General features: G+C 45.2%; 1 protein-coding gene across 1 annotated transcript; it reads right to left on the reverse strand.

Moving 5' to 3' along the window:
* Nucleotides 1-1,428: 1,428 nt before the first annotated feature.
* Nucleotides 1,429-17,903, reverse strand: SDCBP (syndecan binding protein). Its single transcript, XM_075416104.1, has 9 exons — nucleotides 17,792-17,903; nucleotides 13,921-13,986; nucleotides 10,612-10,690; nucleotides 6,861-6,970; nucleotides 6,388-6,546; nucleotides 5,014-5,189; nucleotides 3,631-3,802; nucleotides 2,982-3,073; nucleotides 1,429-2,155 (listed from the first exon to the last, which is right to left on the reverse strand). Exons 2-9 carry the CDS (start codon nucleotides 13,969-13,971, stop codon nucleotides 2,101-2,103), a joined length of 894 nt encoding a protein of 297 aa, XP_075272219.1. The 5' UTR covers nucleotides 13,972-13,986; nucleotides 17,792-17,903; the 3' UTR covers nucleotides 1,429-2,100.
* Nucleotides 17,904-27,745: the final 9,842 nt, after the last annotated feature.

Below are 27,745 nucleotides of genomic sequence, written 5' to 3' on the forward strand. Positions count from 1 at the left end.
CACTTCTGGTTGCTATGTGCTACAGCTGGAAGGAAAACACTAAGTACTTGTACTGATGTTCTACCTGTCTTGGTTCCAATGGCTCTCTACTGGCCTTGCTGAATCATCTGCTCCTAAGTGAAAACTGGTTAGAGGCAGAGATCAGCATTTCAGTAATACAGTGGTTTGTGCTCCAGGGATTTCATAGCTACCCAAACTAGCTTGCCAAGAAACTGAGAGATGACTGCTACAGGCCACAGGTCCTGTGCCCATAAGGCTGAACCATGAAACACTATGTACATGAAATCATCAATTACTGCCAGTAAGTGCTCGCCACAGTGGTTTGAGACATATCATTTAGTAACCAAACAATCCAATTAAAATGGCTCTCAGGATGAATTTGATCACCACTACAGCCTGAAGTAGTGTAATGGTTTTCCCTCAGTTACCATAACTGAGAAATTCATTTGCAAAATGGAAGCTACAAGACAGACTCGTCCTGACAGACACAGCTGAAACCCAGAACAGAGCATAGAAAAAGGAAATCACTCACCAGAACTGGTATTTAACTTCAGATCACTTAAGTCTCAGTTGAGCATACCTAGGACCTAGTCTGGTGGGTTGACCCCAGCCAGCAGCTGAGCCCCCACTGAGTTTCTCACTCATCTGCCCCACAGGAGGATAGAGGAGAGAATCAGAAGGACAAAAGCTAGGAAAATGTGTAGATTGAGATAAAAGATAGTTTACCAAGTGAAGAGGAATGAAAAAACAAAAAGTGATGCAAAGGCCATCAACTCACCCCCTCCCACCAGCAAACCACTGCGCAGCCACTCTCCCAGCAACAGCTGCTTTGGAAAGATGCCCCTTCCCCACATTTATTGCTGAGCATGATGTCAAATGGTGTGGAATTTTTCTTTAGGCAGTTTGGGTCAGCAGTCCCTGCTGTGTCCCCTCTAAGCTTCCTGGCCACCCCCTGCCTACTCAGGGACAGAGTGAGAAGCAGAAAAGTCCTTGACACTGTGCAAGCACTGCTGCACAATAGCAAAAACATTGGTGTGTTATCAACACTGCTTTAGCCACAAGTCTCAAGCACAGCACCACACCAGCTGCTGCAAAGAAAGTTAACTCCATCACACCTGGATCCACACACCCAGCAAGCTGCCAACAGTCTTACAATGAAACTGCCACTGTACAATTACTGTCTTGTAGAACAGCTGGGCTGCTAGCCCACATGTTAAGCTGAAGGCATGAAGAGTTAAGCATATCTCATCTGAAGTATCCCAGCTCTCCCATTTTAAAACATTCCAACGCTGTAGGCAGTGAGCTTATTCAGAAGGCTATTTTAAACTGCATTTCCCATCTTGTCTGCGTTGTTGGTTGAAACTGACCTCAACTACACAAGCCTGTCTTAGCTCATCTTAACAAGTATGCACACACAGGCAGAGTATCTAAAGTTTCAGTCATTTATTTGGTTATTTCTGAATCCTTAAGAACATAGTTAAGGCGAGAGATAAGCATATTAGTTACAGTTTGTATAACAGGTAATAAAAAGATTTGAGTATCTGTACACTACTTTGATTTAATATGCTTACTTACTGAATGATGCCGTCAGCTATATTCAGCTTAGCTGGCATTCCTGTGTAAACAGTATTTACTAGAACAAAAAAATTAACTAGTACTAGCCATATTTCTAATACACTATTTCAAGTCTACTCTTGCAAACAGAAAGCAGTAAAAATACTCATTTGTCTTAAAACATGCAAAGCATAGCATTGTTCTAGGTAACAACACGTAACTTTGCAAGTGATATCTGGTTCCTCTAGTTGCAATGGCTTATAGTAGTAGTAAACTAAATAAAAGAACTACGAAAAGAAGTCATAAACACAATTGGAATTTCACATTTGTCAAGCATATAAGGCTACAAGTTTTACAGTTTGTGAATAAACGAGATATGTTGAACTGTAACATTCCCAGCCATTACAGATGCAAATGCTCGATGCAGCATATCTTCTCTTAGCCTCCAGGAAGGCTCGTGTGCAGAAGAAAGAAATCACTGAGTGTAATAGCCCAAGTTTAGTGGAATCATCATTATATATGTACACACACATACACGGTGCAGGTTTAGACTTCAGGAATGGAGTGATCCATCAGGCTTTTCATAATGCTAGTCGCCATCCTAAAGGAAAGGAAGAGGCATTCAGTTTTGCAAGACAGCTGAAGTTTCCGATCACTGTACCTTTGTCATTGCTAGCCCTTTAATACAATTTAGAAATGGGCCTTTTACTCCACTATTTTTGACAACAAATACGTTGCTACAAAAAAGGTGCACCACACTGCAGACAGAATAGAAGCCCACGATACTCAACATTTTTATTAGTGACTGAGCTGTGTTAACATCTTTCAGGACGCGTGCAAGCAGAGTCATATCACCAGTGCGAGGGAAGGCAGGCAGGGGGAAAAGTGGCTGTGAGGCTGAAAGCTGCTTTGTAGAAAGAGCATACCCAGGGCAGAGACTCAATCATACTTGATGCATTACTAGTTTCCAGCAACTTCAAAAAGATTTTTGCAGGAGATTTAGCTGTAGAAAGCCAGTACTGCCAAAGGATTAGAAAAAAACTATATCCGGCCAAGAATCATGTTTAGGTCGACAGAATTAGCTGCACTAGAAACAACATGTTAGTTACAAAGTAACTTGTGTTATGGGTGTACTTGAAAGGTCTCAAACTCCAATTTAGTCAAATTATGTTTAAAAAAGGATTTTTCAAGAGAAAACGCAAAGGCACATAACCAACATACGAGTAGTTTTAAAACAGAATGAAAACACACTGGCTTGACTGAAACATCGGATTAAGCAAGTTTTCAGACTCCCCCCACCTCCTCTCCAGCTTTCACGTGAAGTTTGTAATTAGCTCTTATCATGAGCACACTTTATTTAACCTACAAAAACAGTCACTGTCAAATTGATTATAGTTAACACCATGGCTGCTGTGTTTATTACCTACCTCTTTATTATATACTCATAAATACTGGAAGGCATGACGGTAATGGTCACTACGTTTCCAGCTGTTGCCAAGATGTCTGCAATCTGGGGGTCCTGTTATTAAACAACAAGTCCTATGAGCAACATTACTCAAGCTGACTCGAAGCAGCAGTCCGAGCACTTTTTCTAGAGACATTTCATGCGGCTTGAGACACCCACACCTGCTTGCCTGGAGTCTTCAACCTTCACGGCAAATCCCTGAACCTCAATACCACTTCATGGATGTTTGGTCAGCCGTATCTTACACAAACTGACTAGAGCAGGGACACACACAGACGTCCCACTGGAATTTGATACAGGCTGGCAGGGGCAAGCTTATTCTTTCATTCTGCCAGCAAAGTTAAGACTAAAGGTATGAACTGAGGGTCAGCCTAGCCCAGGCAGAGGCAAAGAAGAAGAGAATGAGTTGCCCTGCCAATAGATACAAAACTGCAGAGGCCTCAAAACATGATGTCTCTCCAGTCAAGTGAGGTTACCTCTCATGACTGACTTCCATATTTTATGAACATTAAACAATATATTACAATCCTTTTTCCCCTCTCCAAAACACAACTATGATACACACACAAAGCTCACAGCTATCCACACCCACCACAGAGTATTTATTTTACCTTCAATCCAATTACGTTCTGGCCATTAATTTCACAGATGTTGTGCTCTGTAAGAAGTCCATTTCTTGCAGCAGAACTGTCTTTCACTATTGAGGTTATTTTTCCATTCTTGAATATGAAACCAACATGCCCTGTGCTGTCCTTATGCATAGTAATAATTCGTTCAAAAGGCCTATGAAGAAGTAGTAAAAACATGTTTCCAGTCTACTAAACCACAGAAAGCACCACAAACTATTTCAGCACCTTTGATTCACCAGAAGTAATTGTAGTCTAAGGGACTCATATCAACTACAATGAAAAGTAGTTTGGTTTAACTTCATTTTGTTAATGTTTGCTAGTTTAATCTCTTCTTTCCAGGCTGAAGTCACAATGTGTTTGTAAACTTGTTTCTAAATCTTACAGGTTTCCCCTGTTCCACAGATATTCTACCACCTGTGATTAATAATAACACAAAAACTCACACAAGATCCACACAAACACCCATTAAAAAGTAACTTTTAGCTACAAATGTTAAAAAGGCAGCTAAAATAGTGCAGGCAGTTTTAAAAACTGTAGGTAGACCACAGGATTCTGGAGTACAGACAATAAAACTTTAAGCTGTGTATTAAAATATTAGTAAATCCATCAAGGGGCTGGGGAGTTGGGCACAGAAGGGGTAGACAGAGCAGGCAATCTACTACCCCAATATTTTGATTCAATACATGACAGAAGTAGCATGCCCTCCAGCTGGGTCAAACTTGGTTCTTAAACAAGAATGAACATTAAAAAAAAGCTTCAAGGCATGTACCTAGTTGTATGATTTGTCTTCTCATGGCCTACAGACCTTCTGTTGAATCTGACGTATTATTACTACTACATACAACTAGCTACAAGCTCATTATTTAATACAATTAAAAATCTGTACTGGTTTATCACATATACTTTTAGCAAAACTGGCATTAATTCATACATAGCAACAGAGTTCACAAGAAAACTATCATGCTAAACAAAAAGGCAAATTATTCATTATACAGCTAGTATTTTGGTACCATCTTTTATTGCTTTTTCAATTACTATAAACAAAAGTCAAGTTGTGTCCAAACAAAACCACGTAACTCTTGAATTTAGATTTTAAATTTGACTTGCACTATCACTCATTAGTTTACCTTGGAAAATCTTATGCCACATCACACCCAGGCAGGCTTGCACTGGGAGCTTACAAAGTTAACAACTATTTTGACTGTTCCTTACAAAAAGGACATTTCTGAGTATCTTTAGTATTGAAGTACATGGACAAACAAATTGTCTTATGCCTGCAAGTGCTGCTCAAGCAAGGGGAGACCCAAATCCCACAGGATTACTCTGAGATGGATAATGACAATCCGTATCTGCAGGTGGCTTTACCTGTCCCGAACGATCATCGAAATCCTTTCTCCAGAAGCCTGTTTCAGAATTTTATGCGCTTTATCAGAACTCCATCCGGCACAGTTTTCACCATTGATCTGCAGAACTTGGTCCCCAAACCGCAGACCAGCAAGGGATGCTGGAGAGTTTGCCTGAACTAACTGGACAAATATACCCTACAGAAGGAAAAGAAGAATTGCTAATTATATCTCCTTAAAAGGCATTTTGGAAATTTCAGTCTGTTTCTAGATGTCTTTAAGAGACTGACAGATAACTAATGCTAGAATGAAGACAGGAAGCAGGCAACTCTGTTCTGTCTAGATCTCTAGACAATAAAGACATGAGCATAACATTAAAGCCTTACTCAAAGGGGTAAATACTGTTCCATTCTAACAAGAAGTCTGAATGACTGATTAAGACAGACTAGTAGTAAATTTGCCTTGTGGAATTAACTAGTAATTCCTTTGACAGACATAAGAGTTTATATCTAGCTGGAGAAACAAACCAGCAATGCTAGGATCTGTGCCGTATTTTTCCTTCTTTTGCAATGCTGTTAGTTTTCAGCTTTTTATCGATTATGACTTGCTAGCACCTCAGGGAAAAAACCAAGGTGTTAAAAAACTATTTCTAGTCAAAGTACCCCTAAAAACCAAGTAAAGCATGTCAAGGCAAACTGTAAATAATCCCTTTGGGGATGTGATTTAAAAAACAAACAAACAAAAAACCTCACACATCAACAAACCTCCTACTTTAAGAAAATCTCAGCATTTCCTGGATTAGGAGAACTACAAAACGCACTTTCACCCCACATGAAACCTTGAGTACAATTTTTTTTTTTTAAACATTCAGATTAAATGGCCTTGCCAAAGATAAAAAGCAAAAAGAACAGAGCAGCAATTTCCATGTTGAGAATCAAAAGATACTGAAACAGAGAGGCTCCAGAGCAGGCTTAAGGACCTTCTTGCAGCTATATTCATGTTAAGGGAAACTCAAAAAAAGCCTACTTCTCTGCATACTGCTGAACTTCAAGTACTGCACAGTCTTTCCACAAAGACAGAGACAAGAAGTCTTGAACTGCTAACAAGTATCACAGCAGCTCCGCAAGGAAAATGTCACGCTCTAAAGTGAAAAAAAAAAAATCCCAAGTATTTTTCAGGTGTCGTAAAACATATGGAAGTAAATTGCTGCTGTAAATTTAAATCCTGGTCCAGGCAACTGGAAATCTAGTTACCAATCTAATGAAGGATTTTAAAATCCTGATAATGGATAAGCAAGCATTACACAGAGGACAGTTTTGTGACCATACACTAACTTTTCTACTAATTTAATCCAGCAGTAAGATCTCTTCAGGCAAAAGCAAGCTTCTATACTTACATTGTCAACAGACTTAAGGCGTAGTCCAATCTTGCCATCTTGATCTTTACATAAAATTGCTTCACGAATGCCTTGCTTAATTTCTGCTCTGCGAATTCCGATATCATTTCCGGTCACTGGAGCTACCATGTAATTAGTAGAAGGTCGAGTTACCAGTTGCTGATTAAAACAAAATAGCCAGAAAACTTAGTTTCAACTTTTTAAAATAGCTACATATCAGTTTATATGAAGTGATATTTAAAAAAAAAGGAAAAAACCACACAAGTCACAACATCAGCTCTTCCCCACCCCCCAACAATGGAAACATACTGCTCAGTTTAAGACCAGAGAAAAATAGGCACTGCTACTTAAAACAACCAATTTATCATTCAAGTATGGTACTTAAGACAAATAGTAGTCTATTCTCTGGAATGCTAGATATACATTTAGTCTTTATACTTCTGCTTTCTAAAACGTGCTTGACTGGTACCCACACCCTGTGGCTGAGCAGCTGCTGCCACCGCTAAGTTTCTCTGCACCTCTTCCTCATTGAGGCTCAGGCCCATGTACTGAGAAAGTTCTGGATACAATTTGGGGTATAAACCTACAGAAGAAAAACAAAAAGAAAACATCAATACAATTGATGGTTTAACAGAACAAGCAGTTACTGCTTTCATATGTACAGTTACTTCAACAAATCTTGTGCTATTTTAATGTATTTAATTCAAAAATCACGACAGAAGACCCAGTTGAATCAGGACTGTTATTCTAGCCCAGTTTAGCAAAGTGACTAGACAAGCAGAACTTTTGAGATAAAGAGCTTACAGAGAACTTTTAGTTTCAGTTACTCCATTCATCCTTTACAGCACAAACATCAGACACACGGTGGCAAGTTCCAAGAAGAACGCTGTCCTGCAGTCCATGAAGACACGCCCTTGCTCCAAAGCTTTTGGGCAATTAGGGGGAACCAGTCTCCCTCTCATCTCCAAACCAAGTATGCTGGAGAACACACACAAACACAGAGTGACCTTCCACCAAGTGCAAGACAGCGCTGGCATCGATGCCAAGGACACTCCAGGTGCCAGGCGTGGTAACGTTTCTGCAGAAGACAGTCCCCAGGCTGTAGGGTCCACAGTGCAGTCTGCTCTAATAGCCTTCATAAGAAAGTAGCTATCATTTTCTCATAGCTTCAAAATGAAGTAATTTTAGACATGCTTCTCAACAAGACAAAACAAACACAGTCCTTAAAATATCCAGCAGGAGATTCCTCTAAGCCCAAAAGAAGTGGAGTGCAGGGCACAACAGCAAAGGAAGATCAACTGACAGACTTGTCAGTCCTCGAGTCGAACCACTCTGGAAATAAGCTTGATACTGCTCTTGACATTCCACAGATAATTAACTGGTAGGATTTAACAAGTGGCAGCTATGAGAATGCTTAAGAGTCCACACGCTGTTCTCACTGAGTCGGTGGGGACAGAACAGACTGCTCGGAAAGCGAGGTGGTGCAAGGAATGGTCTTGGAAGGAAGCCAGCTCCCCCACTCAAAGCTTAGTTTCTCGTGTTTATTTATGGGTATATTATAAAAACCAGCTATTGTAAGAATCTGCATTTGACCAGAAATGGAAAGTAAGTTTTGTGGGAAGGAGCACAAAGGTCATTGCAAGGTGAATTCCAGTACAACTGAGAGACTTTTTTTCTCCTTAATACTTTCAGTGGTGATGCCTGCATGCTGCTTCACATGAGAGCTGTCCTGTCTGAGCTCATTTCCAGATTGATCCATCAGCTTCTAGTTTCATCAATATTGATTAATAAGCTTTTAATGAATATTTCTTCTATGGCTTTCTTCTGCTTCTGTTTTCAAGTCTCTAGGATTATACACAACTAATGTTGCACAAGACTTCTGCAGCTGCTCAGTTTTAGCTCAGGAAGTGTGAGCTGGATGAGTGGTCGGTGAAGTGGATTGAGAACTGGCTGAATGGGAGAACTCAGAGGGTTGTCATCAGCAGCGCTGAGTCTAGTTGGAGGCTGGTAACAAGTGGTGTCCCCCAGGGGTCAGTACTGGGCCCAGTCTTGTTTAACTTCTTCATCAATGACCTGGATGAAGAGTTAGAATGTACCCTCAGCAAGTTTGCTGATGACACCAAAACTGGGAGGAGTGGTGGATACACCGGAAGGCTGTGCTGCCATTCAGAGTGACCTGGACAGGCTGGAGAGTTGGGCAGAGAGGAACCTGATGAGGTTCAACAAAGGGCAAGTGCAGGGTCCTGCACCTGGGGAGGAACAACCCCAGGCATCAGTACAGGCTTGGGGTAGACCTGCTGGAGAGCAGCTCTGCGGAGAGGGACCTGGGTGTCCTGGTGGACGACAGGTTGACCATGAGCCAGCAGTGTGCCCTGGCTGCCAAGAAGGCCAATGGCATCCTGGGGTGCATTAGGAGGAGTGTGGCCAGCAGGTCGAGGGAGGTTCTCCTTCCCCTCTACTCTGCCCTAGTGAGGCCTCATCTGGAGTATTGTGTCCAGTTCTGGGCTCCCCAGTTCAAGAAAGATGAGGAGCTACTGGAGAGAGTCCAGCAGAGGGCTACAAAGATGATGAGGGGACTGGAGCATCTCTCCTATGAGGAGAGGCTGAGGGAGCTGGGCTTGTTCAGCCTGAAGAAGAGAAGGCTGCGAGGGGACCTTATGAATGCTTACAAATATCTGAAGGGTGGGTGTCAGGAGGATGGGGCCAGACTCTTTTCAGTGGTGCCCAGCAACAGGACAAGGGGCAATGGGCACAAACTGAAGCAGAGTAAGTTCTGTCTGAATATGAGGAACAACTTCTTCACTCTGAGGGTGATGGAGCACTGGAAGAGGCTGCCCAGGGAGGTGGCAGAGTCTCCTTTTCTGGAGATATTCAAGACCCACCTGGACAAGGTCCTGTGCAGCCTGCTGTAGGCAACCCTGCTTCGGCAGGGGCGTTGGACTAGATGACCCACAGAGGTCCCTTCCAACCCTGAACATTCTGTGATTTTGTGATTCTTTTGTTCTTCATCGAAGACCACAACACAGGATGCATCTTTGCTGGCTGTATTACACTCACTCAAAACAGAGACACCTCCAAATAGCAGAAAACATCCAAAAATTCTTGATGTTGTATATTCTCCAGGACAGATGTATTCCCAGCAGGTTTGGTACACCCTATAGATTGTATAGGCCTCCCTTCCTTTGGGATATATTGAGTGATTAATCACTCTTCAGCCACACGCAGATCCTGATCAATTCACACACAGTGCGATGTCAAAATTATGTCACTTGCCCAGAAGGCACAAACACTGCAGGAATTCAAGCTCTGGACAGCAGGAAGAACGCTGCCAAGAAGGAACTGCTGAAGCAAACGTAAATCTGGTCTGTGAGGTTAGGCCAGGTAAGTATCTGTTCCGGAAAGGATCTATGAGACATGGCGCTCTGGCGAGCTACACAAATTCCTGCCTTAAAGTCATCTTAGACACACCAGCACCAAGAGGAGAATTGGAGACAAAGTTATACCCACCAAGCTCTAATATCTGATCCATGAGCATTCTTGGCAGCTGTTCCAGCACTGCCGCTGGTCACGCTGGTTAGAGGTTTTAGGCCTTTTAAACCAAGCATAAGTTACTAGCCCAGAGCTCTGAACTCAAACATACCTATGCACCTTTGTGGATGCACATGTGCACGGGAGAAAAGGAGGAGAAATGGGTACACATCATTCAGCTTTAGTTTTGATGGATTTCCCACCAGAGATCTGATCCCAAAATAACCTGATAAAACTAAGTTCCACCTTCCTCCGCCCTTCTCTATTGACAAAGATCTGTGTATATCTTTTCCCAAGCAAGCTCATATGGAGAGGAAAGGCACTCAGACTCATGCTGCCCTCTAAAACTTACAAAAATACACTTAATAAACATGGACAACTAAGTTTTTGAGGTAAGAGTTAAAAAGAGCTCAAATGGTACCAACAGCAATGTTATGTTATGCTCACTTGGAAAAGGTTTTGAGAAGTTAGTTGCCACAACTTTCTTTTATAAGCAAACACTGTTTTCTGACTCCTATAGCACCTGTACCAAGGCGGTTTGGGGCAGGTGGGGGGTGTTGGCCCTTCCAGAAAGCCACGGTCTCACCCTTAGTAAACAGGATTACACATCTATAGGTACTTTTGACTGTACTCTATCTTTAGGCTTTCATAACTGCTTTCCACAACGTTAGGGTACTACACAGTACATGAACTTACCTCCATCGTGAGCAACAGGAGCAGAAGCTTCAGACAAGATTGCTGGATTAGCTGGATTTGAAGAAAAGGCAGTCTGAGCCTAAAAGCAAAGAAACTGACATACATTATCTTATACAAGAAAAATCTATGAAATCTTTATTATGCAGCCAGGAGACCAAGTATTTTCTTTTTTCTTGCACATGCTAGTTACTATTCAGCTTGAAGCTCTGAAGTCAATCTTTTTATTTGAAATAAGTAACTTCAATACAATATGCCGTAGTACTTTGAACTACTTTGGTAGATCAACTTGTATCTTCCTCAGAGACGAGGCTGCAGTAATAATACAGAAAGGCTTTACTGTGAATCTGTTGTGGTTTTGTCATTAAGACAGTTAAAGAGCATAAGATCTCCTTAAAAGACATATTAAAGTTAAAGATTTATCAGCCACGTTTAAGTTTTAAGATACGACTTTTGGCAGAGTGTTTTGTGGTTACTTTTTTCAGCTGGATAGCAGCTATTTTTCTCTCTCCACCATTTACAGATGTTATTCATGAGTTCTGCCACAGTCCCTTATAGGTTGCAAGTTAAGTTCCACACAATCCAATGCTACTCATTTGATACCTTCTGAAAGAAATGGAGCTTCTATGACGGATTTTCCTACAGAAGCTGCCACTACTGTGAACACACTCAGCTTAGTTTCTGTATTGCATACTGACTCACAAATAGAAGAGACTGTACTAAAGCAAGCCAGTTTCCTCCCTTCTCAGTACCTCAGCTACTACTTTTTTGGTCTTGTGTAATCATGACCAGTGAAAAACACTGCCTTACAGAGGCCTGTTAAGTGTGATGGAAATAGCTATCCCAATAGCTTTTCTGAGGTTGAACACCAAAGGTGGGGGGAAATTACTAAATGCACAGTGAAACATCATGCTGAACAGGACAAATAAGTCATCTAACAACACAACAGTCAAATTACTTAGTGTTTTTAAGGAAATCATGCTTAAAAATAGAAGACTTCCTAGTCCTGTACTCTCCAGGAAGTTGTTGTCAGAAAGAAGTTTCTGAGCAAGAATGTTTCATTACTTTTCAGTATCCAATGTATTTAGAACAGCCTCCAACTCAAACGATGGGCAAAAAGAACAGATTTGACTACTTCATGTAACAAGCCTGCCTGTTTTAACCAGCAGTCACTTTAACCTCACTCCCTGGTTGTGGATACAGACTTTGTCTTTCAGTACTATGCCCCCTTTTCTCCTAAGAGTGCTCTCAGACTTATTTAAAAAGAAAGCATTTTTATAACGCAGTATTTTGAGAGAGGCAAATAATTTAGGCCTTGCTACGAAAAATATCAGACAAAAAGGGATGGCTTACTCTTGAAATAATGGTATTTAGCAATGACAGCATTTACCTCCCCTCTCTCAACTACACTCCCGTAGACAGCCCATTATCCCCTAGTTACTACTACCGTGGGTAGGAGCAAGATACTGTCACATAACTGCTGAAGGGCAATTTCCCCCACTGACAATGGCAACAAGAACACCCAAACCTCTCCACTGGGGACCTGCAGCCAAATGCTCTCGGCTCTACCTCCCTTCTCGCCCACTCCCACATGAATTTTCTCATAGGCTGTCTTATTTGACATCCCACTCATCAAGGGGTAGAACTTTGTGAAAGCCCAATTTAAGCTTTGGGTGGACAGTCGTCTTTAAGTGTGACAGCAAGCATGTGTCCCACATGAACGGACTTCTGGAAAACTGACCTTTAAGATTACAGCGTCACCAAGGATTAAACTAGCTTAACAGAACAAGTTGTTATGCTCCCTTTAGAAACCTCTGTAGGGTTTACTCTTCTTTGTGAAACAACACAACACGCTACAGGCATAGGCACACAAACAAGGCACTTCGGCTCATGTCCATAAGCCCTGCTGAGCGTGCGGGCAAGACAATGTACAAGAAGAGTCCCTGCTCTACAAAACAACAGAACACATTCAACATTTACAGGACTCAGCAGAGAGGTACCCTGCTTCCATTTCCTCACTGCTTCATTCAGTGGTCACAAGAGTTAAGTAGTAGAAAGACCACACTTAGTATTTTTAACTGTAATACGTAAACTCTAGAAGTTGATCGTTAAAAGGCTGAAGAAGCGCATTCTTGGCTCCAGGCTAGGGTTTTTACTGGTCATGATTACACAAGGCCAAAACAGTAGTAGCTGAGGTACTGAGAAGGAAGGAAACTAGCTTGCTTTAGTACAATCTCTTCTATTTGTGAGTCAGTACACAATACAGAAACTAAGCTTACTGTGCTGGCTCGTGCACATATTAGTAGATAAAGGACTTTGGTAAGACAAGAAGAATGGTTTGAGGTGGGCAGACAGGACAAACAGAAATCCCAATACAGTGCCCACGGCTTCCAAAGCCCCACCCCACACATACAAACACGGGTGAGACTGAGGTACTCTGCTTCGGTACAGCATAGGACAGTTAGCAACTCGTTCCATGCAGTTTGCTTGATTGCTTCCCAATAAGAAGGACAAGCAGAGAAGCAGCAGCCACCTTAAAATGCAGTATAACTCATTGGTGTTGTTTAAACTGGGAGAGAATCCAGTTTAAGTTTAGGAAAGAAAAATGGAAGCTAGATAAAATGCTGAAGAGAGCAAGGAAATTCCTTCTAAAATACGTTCATGTCAAGTTTAATGGATAAAACTCCATGTGAGAGTGTTGTTCATTATTTTTTTTTCCCACAATTTTTTTCCATCCACGTCCTGTCTAATAATAAAGATATGAATATTCTTACATATAAAGGGTTTTACACAAACATGACAATATAAGAAGTATTGAGAGAACTGGTCACCATCAGGAAATAGCCAGAGGACAAGTCTGTGATTCCAGATGACGTTAAGAAAGTCAGTGCTCTTTTTTCGTGCGCAACTGACCACAAAAGCTTTCTGCCACAAGTCTGGACACCAGGAATGAGACACAGCAATTGTATTAGTTCAGTCAATACCTATTCATCACATCAGAGCTGAAGTAGAAGAGACTGTGTTTGTCTACTTAAGACCAAGTATCTATTCTTCAAAACAATGAAACATATCAACACATTAAAGACAAATTACTATAAATGAATATATAAAACAAAATAAATACACACAGTGGTAAAATAAGCATTAATCATACTATATCAAGCTACAAAGTAAACAGTTTGTCTTTTCCCTTTTAAGAGTACGACAGCAAAACATGAACTCACATTTGTAATGAAAGTCTCCCCTCCTCTAGATTAAAAATCATCACATCTGTTAGTGTCATCAAAACTCATTTATTAAAGCCCAGCATACCTGAATAACTTTGTCCACCTTCAGATCTTCTAGAGAAGGATAGAGAGACATTTTGATGCAGTCTCACTGGGTAGAGGGAAGACCAGCGAAGGGGGGGGGAGAAAGAGGGGGGAGGGGAAGCAAACAAACCACAGGGTTAGTCAGAGATATTTACTTAGCGCTAAAACTTAAACAAAGCAAAAGAGAAAGCAGACATAAAACATTAAATAAATTATCTATGATCTGTCAGTTTTAGCACTACAGATAAATTTCATTAAGACTACCCCTGTAATCTATTAGCAGTAATAGCCTTTGTGTAATAGGCTTTATTTAATAAATTTAGTGTTGTCAAAGTTTAGGTCTCAATAATGAGAAAGCTTATACAGAGAAAACCATTTCACAGGAAGTGTTGAGAAGACAGACTTTAGGAGGCCAGGATGCAACGATGAGGAGGGTTAAGAGTAAAAAAATGTAATCCTCTTCCTCCTACTCCCCTCACAACTGACAGTATTTTGTATACAACTGCAGAAGCTTTCAATCCATTTTACAAAGTATCTAAAAACTTTCCATCAGTTTCTGATGTTGCAGTAAGAAGCCGTGCGAGAGAACTGGCTTCCCGTGTCCTTTCGCAACACATTAATTGCATCAAGAGACCATGAACCAACAAGATTGAGCCAGTGGTGAGTTTCAAAACACATGGAGGCTTCAGGCTGGTGCTCATGTGATGCTGGGAGAGCCCTGTGACAACTTATCAGGAAGTACTACAACAAAATAAAACAAAAAAAAAAACAAACCAAAAAAAAACCAAACCAACACACACACCACCCACACACAAGCAAAACCAAAAAAACCACTTCATGTGATCCTCTAAGGCACCACGCTGACATCCAGCTCTGCTAGAGCCAGGCACCCGACGCTTCAGGAAATCCCATTTTTCCCTGAGCTCTTTCGCTCACATTCCCAGTGACGTCAGCTGAGCTTTTCATAACCGTAATAAAACATTTCACATGAACATATGGGAATGTTTTAATGGGCAAGTAGGGGGGAGGGGGTGAAGACAGAAACAGAAGACAGCAAAGTGTGAAATAGTATTGCAAGTTATACAAGACACCGAGAACACAGTTAATGAGGCAGCTCATTATCAAAAGCTTTTGGTTTAGAGATTCATTTTCTCATCCAAAGAACAGAGGTCCTTATTCGTGTAGCAGTTTAGCAAAAATTCCAGACTAAAAGCGACCACTGCATAAATCCTTGAGCTACTGCTACTCTAAGTGCAGATAGTAAGTTGATTGTTGAAAAAAACCACACACACTGATGCCTAATGTGATACTGCAGTAACACAATAGACATCTCTTCCTATTACACTAAGCTCATCAACATCTTTTCTACTTGTTCAGCCGAGTGCCCAACAGCTCCAGAATCATGTCAAACTACAATTAAAGTTTCAAAAAAGCATGCCCTAAGTGCGACAGAGATCTAAACTATGAACTCGTGGCCAGTTATGTTGTAATAATTAAACTCCCACTGAAATATTTGACTAATTGTTGCAACTAAACCAAACATAGTTGAAGTCTGGAAGCTTTATAAATGAAACACACACATTTAAAACCAGTTTCAAGTTCTGTTGTAATCCAGCATGGACCTGAAACAATCAGGTGCTTTTGCTCATTCAAAATGGGTAACATCAAATCCGAAGCCAGCACACCCTCAGCAGCGCACAGGCACAGCCTGGAGAAGAGGGCAGGCTGAGCACGACGTGTCCCCAAAGGAGTTACCCCATTGCAGGGCGACGAGGGGCACGAGAGCAGCGTTGTGCCGATGGAGATGTCCGAGAGCCGCAGAGCGCAGCGCAGGGTCTGCTGGGCCCCTCGTCCCAGCGACCCACTTCCACACTGCAAACCCCAGCATGTTGCCACCTTGGCCTGCTTTAGCTCTCCTCCGCAGACCAGTCTCACACCGTGATTACTGCTGACATGTCAGACAGGCAACCTCAACCTTCCTCTAGTTTACAGAGAGGAGCACAGTGCTTTCTGCAGAAAAGCATTAGCAAAACTAAACATGTATTAGTTGTCGGATCACACAAGACGACACTCCAGCAGCGTATCCTGCCGCTTTACACTCCCCCAGCCACCTCCCCTCCCCAGTCCAGGGCTCACAAACCCAAGCGTTTGTCACCGCTACCAAGGAGCTGCCTGGCTAGCTCGCTCGTCACAGTTTCCTCAGCTACTATTTTTGGTTTTCCAACTAAACAGCCAGAATAACCGTCACCGCTGTAATTGTATTCAGTGAACTCGTAACTTCGCATACAGCATTTTCATCTTCAGCACAGGCAGTTGTAGCAAATAACCCTCATTAAGTAAAGCAAGGTCCACAAAAGCACTGTATTTAGTTTAAAATATGACCTTTTAATAACAATTGCCACTGTCAGGGACCACCAGTAATCGCAGGGAGAAGTTGTCCACGACTTCTGTGCAACGTTATTCACAGTGTAAACAAGAGTTTCAGCAGATGCTGTAACAGTTTTAGGACCTGGGCAGGGGCTACCACAAAACGCGAGTCACTACAACCTCCTTTTCTCTCTTAAAAGTCTACATTGACACCAGAATCATTTTCCCTGATCATTTCCACATTCCTACGCCTTGTAAGGAACACAAGTTTTTAAGAAAACAAAAGTGAAAACCAAAAGGAAGAGTGTGGGGCAGGAGGGACGGCCGTAACTCAGCCAGCGACCTGCAAAACCCAGGGGTGAAGACCTCTCCCCGCTTCTCAGTACTCTTGGCTGGGCAGTCCGACCATGGGCGCTCATCGGCGGACCCCGTCTGCCAGAGGAAGTGCAGGGCCACGGGCTGGAGAGCAGTGGAAAGGTGGCACTCGTGACACCCCGGGGCTGCCGGGAGGAAGCGATGCTGAACTGCCCTTGGCAGCACGGTTGGGAGCAGAGCGGTTGCCCAACAGGCTCTCCAGGTCAGAGAACACGGAGCCGAAGGCAGCGCGGGGATCCGGCTGCACCCCAACGCTGGCCGGCCTGCAGTGGCTGCTGCCCCTGAACCCACCAGCAGCCAGCACTGAGAGAGGGAAAGAAACCAAACCAAAACAAGAAACACCACACAAGCGTTTCCAGATTTCGGCCGGTGGAGAGATCACAGCAGGCCACAATGCCAGCACCGAAACTGTGGCTCCCCCTTCCAGAAGTCAGAAGCAGCTTGCGAACCCAAAGACTCATCTTCAAAGCAGACCCAGGACAAAGCCTCCCGGAGGAGGGGCTGGGGCACCAGGAACCGAGCAAGAGGCGCATTCTCCACCCCTAACTCAGGGTTTCCCTTCCGACACGTATCTAATCAGCTTCCCAGCAACTGCTCTCGCTACGCACTTCGCTCTGAGACCGGCTGCCTCCGTCCCAGGCCCGACGCGGGGCTCTCCGACCCGGAAAGCCACGGCGCAGCCGTCCCAGACCGCCTGAAGAGCGGCAACGTCCGAGACCCCTCACAGCAGCCGGCCCGGAGGCGCGGTCCGCACCGCAACGACCCCGCAGCCCGAGCCGGGGGTCAGCAGGCACCGCCGCGCCCACGGCCGCGGGGAGGGGGGGGACGCGAACACAGCTGGGCACACGGGCGGTGATCCCGGCCGCGGACGGAGGAGCCCCGCGGGGAGGCCGCCCAACACAGCCCTCCACCCCCGGCCGGCGGCGGCGAGCGATGGCCCCGCAGCAGCGCGACATGGCTGCCCGGCGGCAGCGGGGACCAGCACTGCCCCCGCCAGCGGCACAGCCAGGCCGGCTCGGCACCGGCCCCGCGCCCCCTCCCCGCTCCGCCATGCCCGGCCGCCGCTCCCCCCCCCGGCCTCCCTCCTCTCACAAAGGGCGGCGGGGAAGGGGCCCCGGCCGCTCCCTCACCTCCGGCCCGGGCGGCGGCGGCCGTTCGTCGGGTCCCTCGGCGCGGAGAGGAGCGGCAGTGGCTGTGGGTCCCGGCAGCGCCGCTATGAGGGGAGCGGGGGCGGTGGCGGAACTGGCCCGGCCCCGCGCATGCTCTGGCGGCGGCGGCGGCGGTGTGGGCCGGGCCGGGCCGGGAAGGGAAGGGGAAGGGGAAGGGGAAGGGGAGGGGGCGCGGCGGGGCCGGGGCCGGGGCCGGGGGCCGTGGCTGGCGGCGGGGAGGGAAGCCGGGCGGCGGTGGCCCATCTCCGTTAGACAGGGCCCCGCTGCCCTGCGGCCGGTGGCTTTGCTCGTGCGGTGGCTCACCGCTGGCGTGCTCGCCGCCTCTGCATCGCTCGTTTGCCTCGAGTGGTTCAGAGCTGTCACCTTCGCGAAGGGAAAAGTGTAATTTTCCATTCCTGTTCCAACTTCTTTTTTTTTGTTGTTCCCTGTAAATAAGCACGCCCCGCTAACTGCCTTGGATCAGCTGGGCTTGCGTGGCTGCCCACCAGGCAGAGCGTGTCGCCTGGGGAAACCGAGGAGTGAAGCGTGCCGGCGACAGGGAGAGCCCACAGCGAGGTGGGAAAGGGAAGGGGCTGTCGGACGCCATTACCATCATTACTCCACCTTTGCCTTAGCTACAGCATGGGCATCGCTAGCGTCAGTTTTCAGTCTGAAATCCTTCTGCACTAGACCGTCTGTTGTCAAATGTTGTTCATCATACGGGTAATTAAATGTGCTGAGCACCCTAAAGCTTCTCTTCAGCCAAGAAACCAGAGCGTTCACTGGAAGAGTCGAAGAGTTCGCCTGCACTGAGGAGGGAGGTCTGCTCCTGCCCCCAGCCTCTTGCTCCTGTCCTCAGCCAGTCCCAGCAGCTGCCGGTCTCTTCCACAGGACAGCTCGACCCATGGGTGCAGCAGAAATCAAATCCATCAAAAAACGTGAATGTTCTTCTGCTGGCTTTGAGTGCTAAACCAGCAACGAAAGGATCTGGCAAGGGCCAGTGCCAGCCAGAGCATGGGAAGGGAGGGTGTGGTTGGACACAGGAGAGAGGAGAAGGAGGAAGGAGAAATGGGAGTGAGAGGGACTGGTGAGTCGCTTCCTTCTGGCGCTAACAGGCTGTTTCATCATTTGAGCTACCTGCACAATTATAACCTTAGTTAAGCTAAACAGAGATTTTGTTGCAATGTGTATTTTCCAATCCTCTAAGCTTCTTGGTCCTCTCCAGTTGCCAGCGTATTTGGTGAGCACAATGGTGGTGCATAGGGTTGGGGTAGCAGCCGCAGCAGTGCTGAATACAGCAGTAAGGCCTCTCTCCGGCTACTCAGAAGGCTTCTCTTTCTACGGCCAGCGATCCACGGGGCCTGGCACCTTCCTGCATGAGCGTCTGAACCGCTGGCCACTGAGTCATGCGACTGCAGGTTATTAACTACATACTCAGTGCAGTTTCGGGCTGAGGGTATGAGTTCACAAAAACCCTGTTAGGTGCTTTCTGGGCCCGGAGGGAGGGAATCTTGCTCTGGTTTAATAACAGCAGATGATTACTGCTTTTGTAGCGTTACATGTTCTGCGTAGCCAAAAGTGATTTTTAACATAAGTGCAGTGAAATGTTTAAAACTTTGCATGCTCAGGAGGAAGGCGTAACTCTTCATCCTGCAACGAGCTCAGTGTGGTGAAGCCCTGTACCCACCCTGGACAATGAAGACTGCTGTAGTGCCCATATTGCGTGGAAATTGTGGGTGTGCGATGGACACAGTTGTCCAGGTGGTGCGGTTCTGCTGGATGCTGGTGCTGACAGCTGAAGGGGAATGTTTTCTTTTGGTTTGATGTTGAATGCCCCTCTCATTGCAAAGACACTTCTCTTTTCTCCAGAAGGCTAGGTTGTTCTTTGCTATTTCTGCATTTCTTTATCTCTTGTGATGGTCTTTCGAGATAGCCTGCTATCAAGGTAGCAGCGTTTCTCGGTGGATGTCAGACCTGCACTGTCAATGCACACTCCCTGCTTTTACCCTTGAGACTGTAATGGACGTTCATTTTCGCTAGGACATCATCATAAAGAAAGTGGCTTCAGATAGTCTGTTACTTGCTGGGCATACTCTATGTGCGCCATTAACAATGTGTAACCTAAGAACAAGAAAAGTCCAGGTTACAGGCAGTAGCTCTCGCACCACGTCCAGCTGGGGGACATCCACCTTGGTAACAAAAGTGATTCTCATCATCTTCATCTCCAACCGTATCATGAAACACGATTTCAATAAAGATTATGAAGAACAATATGAGGATGTATCCGTGCTAAAAACAGCTTTCGGACACAGAAAATCAACCTTGCCGTACTGAAAAGCCTTCTCAAATTATTGATCATTTAAATGTAGGAACAAAACATAGTAAAACAGAAAGCTAATTGCTAGAAAATGGCTATGTCTAATCTGCAACCAGTGCAGTTTGGCATGGCTCAGGGCCCTCATGCTTCGAACACATGGACAAAGGCAATTCCAGCTACTCTTCTAGTCTAACCCACTGGTCTGAGTTTCCTTCCCAGGCAAACCAAAGCTTGGAAGGGGATGGCACACGCCTCCCTCGCTCTGTGACGTGACCTGAGGATGTGGGACAAGGGAGATAACTCTGTGGCCTCACATTTGGAGAGGGCAGCAGAAGGGCCCAGCTGTACCTTTCTAAGAACTTCACCAAGATTGGGGAGCTCCAAGGAGTCAGAGGTCAATCACCCAAACAAATGGCTCTTGGTTAGTTCCCAAGGTGTTTGCAAAAGGATTATCTGTTGTTTGAGAGAGATGCAACAAATGGCCAAGTTATCAGATTTTGCTTGTTTAAGTTAGAACACCCATGGTAATTTTCCATAGTCAATATACTATTTGTGGGGGTTTTTTTTAGAAGACTTGTGCCAACTTTCAAAGAACAATAGAAACCACCTACTGATCGGTATCAGTCTCAGCAGTTGCAAAAATCTTCATAAAATAATAGATGGTCGTTATGCAAAAATTCACATCTCCTTTGATGCTGGCAAACAATTGTGCTTTTATTCGTTAGGAAACTCTCCACCCATTGAACAATGAGACGTTACCAGTGGTCACTCAAAACATGTACAAACTGTGCAAGAATAGCACCCTGTCGGTACTGGAAGCAGAATAGTTGTACTGGAGCGGTTCGGTACCTGGGGTGGTTATGAGGGAATTAACAGGTCCTGCTCTAAGCCAGGCGCAAGGAGTGTCCTGACGTGTTGTCTGTATTTCTAGAACAAACCCACCCCAAACCAGCTTAAGTAACTGCTGCCTTGCACCCAGCACCTCTAGACTTTGTAAACAAGAATTTTTGGAGTTTGCGTATAGAAAGAAGAATTTCAGCATGAAACCCTGTTACACAGAAGAAATTACGTGACAGGAGCTTCGCTCCAGTAAGGTACTTAACATTAGAAACAGCTGAAATTAAAATTGCCTGGGTCACTTTGCTTGTATCTCCCTGTTCATAAACGTTTGATCCCAGCTTTTAAGGGCAATATAACACATTACTGTGATTGTCCCCTCCTCAGCCCACAGGGTGGATGGCGCTCAGGGAGTGTACAATTTTCCACTGTTCAGCTGGCAGTTTCATGCCTGATTTCCTGTCTGCTATTCAAACTCCACTCCAAAGATGGAAATACTAATGTTGTCACCATCCTTTCTAAGTAACACTCTAGTGTCCGAGTGCTGTGCAAACAATCCAATCGCTCATTTATTTTCTGTCATAATTCCCAGGATACGGACAGGGAATTCAAGCACTTCACTGGAACACGCACATCATGCATTATTCTGAGCTCTCAGTTCTACAAACCTGTGTTTCATCTTTGTGAGAATACAGACGATTTTTTGTTAAATCACCACCTCCCTGACTTCACTCACGGCTGCGTGCGCCCAACACTTCTGCAAATTGGACCCTAGGGTCTCTGTGGAACAACTGGAAAATGAGGAAAACACAGGAACCGCTTGTGGAGAGCCTGGTGAGAGGACTTGTTTGTCACCACAGGAGAGGTGGGTCCAGGTGCCGGTCCAGGGCGTGAGCGGTAAGATGTTCCGTTCTCCTTCTCATTCATTAGACACATTCCAACCTTTACAACTGATGAAGCAGAGGTCCTGCAGACAACAGGCTCCTTCACGCACGACCCTGAGTCAGTCCTAGGAGAGAGGAGATGGGGAAGAGAGCTGAGGAAGGGGTGGATTTGAGCTCTGCGTCTGCAGGCGGAAGGGATGACTGTGCTCTTCCTATGCCTAACCCACAAGTGGGACTTCGCTGGAAAGGACTTGAATAGCCTGAACAGCTCTTTCCTATCTCTGATGTACACATTTCAATGTTTAAAAGTCTGCATTCTGGAAACAGAAGGTGGGCATAGTCGAAATAAGGGGTATATTTCACAGTAATGATAATTTTTACTGTTTAACTGCTTTCCCAGGGATCCAATGTTTTTTCCTTTCTCCCAGTGTCTCTAAATCAACATTTTATATGTTCACATTAGATACAGTCTGGTTTTGGCCGAGGTTACAGTTTCTGATTTAGGTGACATTCTATGGTCTAAACGAAGCATGAAGCCAGACTAGAGGACTATAACTGGATTCCTCTGCCCTCAAAATATGTAAATAAAATAAGCCTGGCAGAGCATACCTCTGTGTTCTGCCTTTACTGGATCGCAGTGATACACTGGAGTTAGCTGAAAGTAAAAATGCAGTAGGAATTTTGATGGGTTTGAATGCCACTGCCCAAGAAGCTCCACCAAGATCCTTTGGCAAATGTGGTGGCTGCCGGTACACACAGGGAGGACACCCCGGCCATCTCGCCTTTGTGCTTTGCAAACACAGGGCATGGCAAGCATGGCATGAGGAAACGTGAGCTCTGGTGCCTCCATGGGAGCCTGGCACTTTGTCTTAAAACACCTCCGAGGATAAATTTGAGCAGACGCCGGCCTCTGGGCTGGGTGGTGGGATGGAGGTGGGTGCTACTCTTGTGCTGCTCTGGCTACTGGGGCTTTAACCTCTGGCAGAAGAGGGGAGGAGACCTGGGGCTGACAGCAATGTCATCTGCTTCAGCGAGACTCACCAGTGGCATTTGTTGGAGACTTTTTATGGTACCACTCAAGGTGAATTAAACACTTAAATGTAAAAGAAAAACTTAATGAACAATGCATTGGGCAGAGTCCCACCGCAACACGCAGCTCTACGTGGAATCCGCAAAGATGGGTCACAAGCAGATTCCCTGCATACGCTTGCACCAGCACCAATGCCGAGAACAATTGCATGGGACACCTCAGCCCCGCCGTGGGTCCATCCCCCAGCCCAGCTCTGCTGCCCAGCGATGGCCCCTGAGCTTGGGCCCCTGAGCGCTCCATTCCAGGATGGCTACAAGACAATGCTGAAGCTGTTCCTTATCTCATCACCAAGGCAAACTTTGCTCCCTTGCAAGGAGTCTGTTCTGTCTCTGGCATTCCTGCTTCCAGCCGGTTTAACCCTTTCTTGCAGTTGAGCCTCCTCGCCCTCCATGGCAAATCATTCCTCAGTCACGAATTACCACAACTGAGCAGTTATAATTGGAATTTCCCCTTCATGTCTGTCACTGCTGAAAGTCTTTACACCAACCTGAAAATTCTGGGGGAGACTGTCGTGGGCACTTGAATTGCCACGAGCGACGAGAAGGCGGCTCATCCAAAGGCACGTGATGGTGTTGGCACAGAGCCCTCGCTTCTCTGGGGAGCTGTCTCCGCACTGACTCAGCAAGTCAAATGCTTTCCATAGCTCAGGAGTGAGGTTTTTTTTGAAATCTGCCACTGCATTTCTGACCACACCATACCTGTTTAACTTATGAGATCAGAGTCTTGAGTCATATGGCTACAGGAGCACCAATATTTGTCAATTTCTTAAGAAAAACAGTCATGTGTTCCCATCTGTAAACTTTCCAGCTGTTTCAACGCTTCTGTCTTTTATCTGGTGTTTTGTCTTTACCTTCCTCACCTCCTGTTCTCTGCAACATCTACCTGTCATCCCTCATCCATCATTTTTTTCTTCTATGCTACGTTACTATGTTCTTTTTGTGTATTTCTTTTTTACCATTCTACTTGGGGTTTAAGTCTTTTCATCTGCAAAGTAGAGCCATAAGAGGTGGATCTCTAGTCTTTGACATTGAAGTTAAAAAATAATATAAAAACATGTAGAAAGAAAGGGGTAAAATGCAATATTACAGCAATTCTTGTAGTGGAAAATCAGAATTACGTGTTAAACGTCAGCACAGATAGGTAGTTTTTCAAATTAACCATCTGTGTTCAGTTGCAATTCAGTTTTCTCAGGCCAGAAGGCTGATTCACATGTAAAGCTAGTGGGCTATGCTTTGGACAGCTTGTTTATGTGGTCCCATATTCATCTCTTTTTAATCTATTCTGGACAGTTAAGCAGCCTCACACTTTGAAGTTGCTTTCATTTTATGTCTATTACACATCATGCCTTATTTTTCCTTTCTTCTGCACAGTGAAGACAGTATTCACTGCCACAGTTCCATTTAGCTAAAAAAAAAAAAAAGAAAAGTAAAAAGCTTTGGCTGCATAGAAATATGATCATGAAGAGGAATACGTCACAGAAAAGGATTGAAGCTACAACTGGCAGATTTCTGCTGCAATATAGAAAGGCAATCACTCTTCAGTTCTTTGGTTGTATCCTCCAGTAAGTACTGTAATATAAAAAGTAGCATATGGGGAAAATATAATATTCAAGTAATTCTAGTAGTAGAAGGACACGCGTATTTTCCCTTGGAAGAGTAAAAGGTGGCTCAGTCACATAGCTGTGTGCCCCATGCTGCATCTAGTTCTTCACATTTTGCAGTCCAATGAACCTTGGCTCTACATTAAAATACACATTTATGTACAACTATTCCAGGAAAAATTTCCCATACCTACACAACAGGCTAGCAACAATTCAGCAAGCATGCTCTCAGAGAATGATCCCTGTTTTGTATATAGATCCAAGAGACAAGTGATTGAGGATCCTGAAACAAGAGAGAAACTGTCCGAGGAAAGCTGTGATGACAACTGCTATCTGCCCACCAGGCAGCCCCCAGCACTTCCAGGCTGCAGAGCCTTTCCAGCTGGCAGTGTTAATCCAGCTTCTCAGTTTCCCCCAAACTTCTGGAGACTTTTCCAATCCCAAAGTGACCACAGTAGCCACTGAAATCACCATCAAGGGGAACTCACTGATTGTTTCCAAATGTGGGTTCCCTGTTGGCCTCTGTCTCCCCTTAGGTCTGCAGTGGCCGCAGCCTGAAGGAAGAGTCACCATTGTGACTACAGGTCCCAAGCTGGCTCCCAGTCAAAATGGCATCCTGCCAATAAGGTGGTGGACCTTTTGATTTCCTTCCATACTGCAGTGATGGAGGATGCCACTGCACAGGGTGATTGCTTCAGGAGCACAAGGAGCACGTAGCCAGCCTCTCAGCAACCTGATGCGAGGCTTGCTGAACTGGCACAAGCCCAAGCTGCAGGGTCAGAGAGATGCCTGCAGAGATGGAAGTAGCTGTAACCTCCTCACAGAGTAAGTCCTGGTGTCACTGGTTATTTTTAATATTATCTTACAAGCCTGCCCAGCTCTTTACAAACTGGCCAGACGGTCTCTGCCTTCTCCTATTGTATTGCCAAAGCCTTGCAGCTATCGTCCAGTCTGTTAAAGCTAAAACCAGATTGATTTTATCTAGATGGCTGCCTTGGAGAGGAGAACAGCAAAACAACCCTTCTCTCTTACTGTCCTCCAATCTCCATTTAAGGTGTCTGCTAAAGCAACAGCCAAGGTGTCTGTGAAAGGGTTTTCTTTGTTGTGGGTTTTTTTTGAAAATGTGCTTTCTTGTTGGTGGTTGACCCTCTTTGCTGATTTGGAGCCTTTGTTTTGACTTGCTTGGCCAGCTTTTTATCTTTTCCCTGACAATCGTGAGATTTAGATGTTCAGCAAGGTACGTGCAATAGTATCTTACTTGAATATGTAAGTAAAAAGAGGGAAGGTCTTATGTATGTTTGTAGAAATAAACTTGGGCATACGTATTTTAGCATTTTAGTTTGGATCAGGAGTGCAAAGCAAACCTCCCAGATGTCCGCTCTTACAATGCTTTGGTTGCAATTGGTGAGGCAGGCTTGGACTTCACAAAATGCATTTTTTGATTTTAAATGAATGTAAGCCTTTGCAATACAGGAGGACATCTAGTCTGTTCTGCTGGTGAGGATTCAGTCCATTGGGCCAGAGAGCTACTGTGAAGACAGAAGTAAAAACAAAAACATATGGATAGAGTGGACATCAGGTCTTCAGCACCATTTAACTCCACGTATCCATTCCTGTTGTCTCACACGACTTCATACTGCTGACATAAACTTGAACGTATAGGGACCTTCCAACATCTCAGTCCCCATGGCTTCTAAATGGAGAGATAAAGTGAGTTGCAAGTATGATGAAGTAGGGGACATGAATCAAGAGCTACGCTTAATCTGCTACCAATCTGATAGCTTTTTACGATGACATGACTAGCTGGGTAGATGAAGGGAGAGCTGTGGATGTCGTCTACCTAGACTTCAGCAAGGCTTTCGACACGGTCTCCCATAACATCCTCCTAGGGAAGCTCAGGAAGTGTGGGCTGGATGAGTGGTCGGTGAAGTGGATAGAGAACTGGCTGAATGGCAGAACTCAGAGGGTTGTCGTCAGCGGCGCTGAGTCTAATTGGAGGCTGAGTCTAATTAGGCTGAGTCTAATTGGAGGCTAATTGGAGGCATTCTAGTGGTGTCCCTCAGGGGTCAGTACTGGGCCCAGCCTTGTTTAACTTCTTCATCAATGACCTGGATGAAGAGTTAGAATGTACCCTCAGCAAGTTCGCTGATGACACCAAACTGGGAGGAGTGGTGGATACACCAGAAGGCTGTGCTGCCATTCAGCGTGACCTGGACAGGCTGGAAAGCTGGGCAGAGAGGAACGTGATGAGGTTCAACAAAGGCAAGTGCAGGGTCTTGCACATGGGGAGGAACAACCCCATGCATCAGTACAGGCTTGGGGTGGACCTGCTGGAGAGCAGCTCTGCGGAGAGGGACCTGGTTGTCCTGGTGGACGACAGGTTAACCCTGAGCCAGCAGTGTGCCCTGGCTGCCAAGAAGGCCAATGGCATCCTGGGGTGCATTAGGAGGAGTGTGGCCAGCAGGTCAAGGGAGGTTCTCCTCCCCCTCTACACTGCCCTAGTGAGGCCTCATCTGGAGTATTGTGTCCAGTTCTGGGCTCCCCAGTTCAAGAAAGATGAAGAGCTACTGGAGAGAGTCCAGCGGAGGGCTACAAGGATGGTGAGGGGGCTGTAGCATCTCTCCTGTGAGGAGAGGCTGAGGGAGCTGGGCTTGTTCAGCCTGAAGAAGAGAAGGCTGTGAGGGGACCTAATATATACTTACAAATATCTGAAGGGTGGGTGTCAGGAGGATGAGGCCAAGCTCTTTTCAGTAGTGCCCAGCGACAGGACAAGGGGCAACAGGCACAAACTGAAGCAGAGGAAGTTCCGTCTGAAGATGAGGAAGAAATTCTTCCTTCTGAGGGTGACGGAGCACTGGAACAGGCTGCCCAGGGAGGCTGTGGAGTCTCCTTCTCTGGAGATATTCAAGACCCGCCTGGACGCGGTCCTGTGCAGCCTGCTGTAGGTGACCCTGCTTCAGCAGGAGGGTTGGAGTAGATGACCCCCTGAGGTCCCTTCCAAACCCTACCATTCTGTGATTAATGGATGTGGCCAGATGAATCTGTGCAGCAAGTTACAAAAGAGCAACTGGCAAGCTACAATGGTATGTGGGAGACAGGACAGTATGCTGCTTCTTTTACTAAAAAAAAAAAAAAAGGAAAGAAAAAGCAGCAGCATAAGAAAAGCATAGGAAAGCAAAGCCAGGCAGAAGGTGCTGTTATGTTCCCT

The sequence above is a fragment of the Opisthocomus hoazin genome, chromosome 3, assembly GCF_030867145.1.
Source record: "Opisthocomus hoazin isolate bOpiHoa1 chromosome 3, bOpiHoa1.hap1, whole genome shotgun sequence".
NCBI lineage: Eukaryota > Metazoa > Chordata > Aves > Opisthocomiformes > Opisthocomidae > Opisthocomus > Opisthocomus hoazin.